General features: G+C 57.7%; 1 protein-coding gene across 1 annotated transcript in view; it reads right to left on the bottom strand.

Moving 5' to 3' along the window:
- COL13A1 (collagen type XIII alpha 1 chain) overlaps window positions 1–4,696 on the bottom strand; it is a 146,420-nt gene extending 141,724 nt beyond the window's left edge. Inside the window, exon 1 of the mRNA XM_019624539.1 lies at window positions 3,860–4,696. Coding sequence (XP_019480084.1) covers window positions 3,860–4,153 — 294 coding nt within the window. The 5' untranslated portion in view covers window positions 4,154–4,696. The remainder of the gene's footprint in view (window positions 1–3,859) is intronic.
- Window positions 4,697–4,952: the final 256 nt, after the last annotated feature.

The following is a 4,952-nucleotide window of genomic DNA, read 5'->3' as shown; positions in this document are numbered from 1 at the left end:
CGCCCCGCCCCCTATCTTCCTCTCTCAGCTCGGACCCTCCCCTCCCAGTGACTTGGCCTCTCCAATCTGGGCCTTCTGCTCACGTCTGCCCCTGGCCTGCCTCCTTCCATGCTCCTCTCCTACTGTATCCCGTCCGCCTCCTTCCCTGCCAGCTCCCGCTTCCTCTGGCCTCACAGGTACAGTCTGTGACCCAGCACGCAGCGTCCCCCACCGGGTGGGAGGCGCGCATGTGCCCCTGGACTCCTGCCTCCAGGCCGCGACACAGGCTGTGTGCTTCCCCAGGGGCCCTGCCCAATGCCCTTCTCCTATCCTTCAGGGAGTGGCCCAGGTCCACCTGCCCCAGGACAGATTGCTTGCCTCAGGTCCCTGGGAGCCCCCCGTAAGCACTGCTGTGGTCCTGAGCATGGCCTCTGGAGGCGGCACCTTTTAGTGCATTCTTCCATCTGCGATCTCCCGAGAGTCTCACAGCATCGCCCAGAGGCAGGCAGGGCCTGGGTGTTACAGAGGAGGAACCTGAGGCTGGGGAGGTGGGTGGCAAAGCCCAGCTGGAGTCCTGAGCCTGGACCCTTAGGCTCACACAGGGGTGCCTTGTGCCCCTTGAGAGCAGAGACCCTGTTTACATCCATTTCATAGGATCATTCTTTAACAAAACCATGTTTTCCTCTCTTCTCTGCATTTTCTTTTCTCCCAGTGGTTTCCACTGGGCCCAGTTCTTCCTTCTCTGCCTCACCCCTTCCTCACACCTGTGTCATTTGTTCTGAACTGGGAGAACATACCTCAGAGAGGAAAGGCCTAGGGTGGAGGAGGGGCCTCAGGTTGCTCTGGGGACACCTTTGCTGGCCCAGAAGCATCTTGCTGCTGCCATAGAGCTGTCCCATAGAACTTTCTGTGATGATATATATGTTCTATACCTTTGCTGTCTAGTCTGGGAACCACTAGCTACAAGTGTCTACTGAGCACATAGTTGAAATCTGGCCAGTGTGACTGAGGAACTAACTTTTAAATATTTCATTTTGTTAATGTAAATATGAGTCACATGTGACTGGCGGTTACCGTGTTAGACAGTGCAGCCCCTAGAGTGTCCCTTTACGAGCCCCTGGATTGCAGGCCCCACCCAGGAGACGGCTAGGGCCGTCTTCACACAGACCAGGCCACCCAGCCCTGGAACTCACAGGACAGCTCCCTCCCTCTGGCTCCAAGGCCCTTTGCTACTAACCTCAGGTCCCATCCCTGCTGCCACCATCTCCATTCACTCCTCTCTGACCCACTTGCACCCCTGGTCTTGGTCACAGTCCCCTCTGGCCTGCACTAGCCTCTCGTTTGGCCTCCCTGCTCTGCCGTAAGTTCCCATTCTAGGGACATAACTGCCCTCCTCTAGACTCTTCAATGGCTCACCTGTCCCTCTCCAGCCATATCTGTCACCATTCCAGCCTTCTAGCACTCCAGGATTTCCTCCAGTTTCCCACGGCAAACCCCTCCCTCTGGCTTCCAGCCTCCAGAAGCTGTTTTCTTTGCCCTGAGAAAAAGGCCCCCATACTCATCGTCTTTTGCCTGGAAAGCTCTTATTTACCCTTTAAGTCTTAACTTGAAAATCACTTTCCCAGGAAGTCACCACCATCAGGTATGTTGCATGTTAATACAGTCCCTCGGCCTCCTCTGCTTCCATTACTGTAGCATTTTTCACATGACATAGTCACTGCCCATTTTCTTCTTTGTGTCTTATTTGCCTGTAAGTTTAGGAGGGCAGAAATGTGTCCACACTGCTTGACACATAGCTGGCTCTCAGGAAACATGTGCTGAATGAATGAATGAATGAATGAATGAATGAACGGACAAAGGAAGGTGGCAGTACATAGTAGAAAGAGCGCTGGGAGTAGGGTCAAGAGGCTTAGGTTCTGGACCTGGATCTCACCATGAGATTCTGAGTAACCTGGGCCTTAGTTTCCCCATCTGTGAAATGGGGTCAGTTCAGATGCTGTGCAGATGAGAGATCTAGAAGTCAGTGGGGGTAAGGGTGATGCTGCAGTTTGGAGCGGAAGAATTAGCATGTCAGATAACACTGTCAGCCCCAAGGCCCTATCGTGAGACTTGGATGGCTAAGTCTTAAGCAGAGGAAGCAGGATCTAGAAAAGGGCTGGGGCATCATGCCCTGGTCAGCCGGAGGGACCCGGAAGGGGAGAGGATGGTGAGAGGAACTGAGCGAAACTCCTAGGATCCGAGGCTTGTCCCTCAAAACCAGGGTCCCTGAGATGCCTGGGAGAGCCCTCACTGCCCTCATACCCTCTCCACTGCACAGCCAGGTCCTTGCACGCTCTCATCCAGCCCACGAAGGCTGCCTGCCTGCATTGCTGAGCCTAAAGCCTCCCCGCATCCCACCCCTCACCCCCAGGCCCAGGGGACTGTGGCAGCCTGACAGAGGCCTGTGGATTCCCTAAGGCCTGGCAGAGCATGGGAATGAGCTGATGGCAGACATTATGGGTGCACCACTAGCACCAGTGAACTTGCCCTGTGGCCACCCTCTCTGCTCTGGCTCTGTGACCTCCCTCTCCTTGACCAACCTGGAGAACTGCTTTGCAGGTACCAGCTTCTGCCTGGTGGGGGCACCTGAGAAGGGCCTGGCTGTAGGGAACTGGTGCATTATTCTAGAATGGCTACAATACTGCTACAGTTAGCGCTGGGCTGTAATGCTTGCCATCATCACCACCGTTTTGTTAGCTCAGAGAGGTCAGGGTATTGGCCCCAGGTTGCACAGCTTCTAAGGTGCAGAGTGGGCATAAAACCCAGGCCTGCTGGACTCTATTACCTTCTTCACTGTTCTACACAACCTCTTACTAAGAGGCCTTCTCCCAGTTTTTCCCATGGAAACCGTCCATGGCCAGCTTCTTCCAGGACCTCTTCCCAGATTGCTGCAGCCCTCACCTGCGGGGTCTTCTCTTTCATCTGGGCTCTGGAAATCCTGTGCTGTCCAGGTTCCCAGAAGTCACCAGGCCTTGTGCTCTCACTTCCCAGCCTTTTCTATGGTGGCACCAATGAGACTGCATGTCCCTCCTTCCTAAGGAGGATGGGTCTTTTCACGTACACACAAGATTGCCATGGCTAAGAGACACTACTTCTGTCCAAGAACATTTTGGAAACAGGGAAGCTCAAAGTCCTCTTCCCAGAAAAACACACAGACACAAAATGTTGGGGGACCATTCCAAGGGGCAGAGAATAAGAAACCTGGTTTAGGAGAAGACGGTATGCAGAGCCAGGGCGACCCACACCTGGGCCCCAGAGGGCTGGGGCAATGGGCAGGGACCAGGAAAACACCCGCTGCTAGTACTGCCCCCTCTGGCTCTCTCACTCCCTCACTTTCTCTTCCCAAAGGAACGTTGGCAATGAAAATCAGGCACGACTGATCCTCGAGAGATAGATGGGGGGGAGCGGGAGGGCGCGGGGGCTCAGCCAGCCTCCGCCCGGGCCGCAGGGCACACGTCCAGCTGCGTAGGCGCTGGGCGACTCTCACACCACCTTGGAAGGGTGCAGGGAGGGAGAGCTGGAGCTTGGCTGCCTCCGCGCGCCTCCAAGAGCCATGCCTTTCTCCACCTGCCCCGCCGCGAGTCCAGAGCTCTCGCAGCGCGGGACGCCGGGAGTGCCGGACGCAGGCGGGAGCTGAGGGGTCCCGCGCAAGCCGCTCGGGTCCTCTGGGTTCCTGCCAGGGCAGCATCCGTCCCCGCCCCCAACCCCTCCCGCTGACAACTCGTGCGAGTCCTGGGGCGCGGATAGCAAGCGCCCGCGGGCACCGGCTGGTGGAGAGTTTGGAGGCTGCGCGAGGGGGCGCCGCGGGGAGGGATAAAAGACAGCAACAAAGAGCACAGACCTCATCCAGCAGTTGGTTGACTCGTCCCAAAATAGCCGGCTCCATTTGCTGTTCCCCACGCTCCGCTTCCAGGCGCAGCACCCGGGCCTGCAGGTCCGCAGTCCGAAAGTGGGCAAGCAGGCTGAGCGCCAGCGAGCAGAGGGCCAGTGCCAGCAACCCGCACGACCCCGGGCTCGGCAGCCGCGCGCAGCGCTCCACGGGCGCCACAGCCAGCGTCACCGTCCCGGGTGCGCCCAGCTCCCCAGGGCCGCGGGCACCGGCGGCTGCCGCTCTGCGGGCGCGCTCTGCTACCATCCCCTCGAGTCTTGAGAACCAATAAATAAATAAATAGAATAAATAAAGGCGAGAGCCGCTGACCAAAGGCAGGAGCCAAGCTGCAGGGCAGGGTGAAAGGGGTTGTGTCGCTGGAAAATGTCCCTTTCCCTTTGCTCCCGGCAAAGAGGGTGGAAAAATTAGCAGCAGGAGCGGAGAAAGCCGAGAAAACACAACCAGCGGCAATCGGGGGACGCCCAGGTGAGACAAAGTTACTTCGAAGAATCTTCCAAGTCCAGGAAAGTGAGGAGAATCTGGCCGGCTCTCCTCTCCGCCCCGTCTTTCCCTTCAAGTATCTGCAGAGTCCTTGGTTGGTTCTGCGCTGCCGGTGCTTCTTGGTGTCAAGCGTCTCCCAGGCGAGCCAGTTTCAGTCCCAGGGCGAAGGGGCGCACATGGAGGGCCCCATGGGCAAAGGTGGGTCGTGGCCACTGCTGAGGAGCCCTGGAGCCGATTCCGGCGCCTCTGTAACTTGACACACTAGCTGCGGCTGCACGGATCGGATGAGCAATCCGTGCTACTTCCCAAACTAATCTCTCCCGCCCCCTCCCTCCTCCTCCTCCCCTCTCCTCCTCCACCTCCAGCGGGGCCGACGGCTTAGATTTGTTTATTTATGCAAACTCGCCCGGGGTGAGGGGCGTGGTGTGCAGGGCCCACTGCCTAACCCGCCAGGCTCGGGAGCCCCTCTCCCGCGCTCCCTGTCCCCTTTGAAGTGACACTTGGGGTTATTTATAGGCAGGAAGGGGTTGAGGAGTGGAGCTGGGGCTTCACTTCTCTCCCTTTC

This window comes from Hipposideros armiger, unplaced genomic scaffold, assembly GCF_001890085.2.
Source record: "Hipposideros armiger isolate ML-2016 unplaced genomic scaffold, ASM189008v1 scaffold_15, whole genome shotgun sequence".
NCBI lineage: Eukaryota > Metazoa > Chordata > Mammalia > Chiroptera > Hipposideridae > Hipposideros > Hipposideros armiger.
The sequence above is the reverse complement of the archived record's forward strand: the minus strand, read 5'-3'. Positions and strand labels throughout refer to the sequence as shown.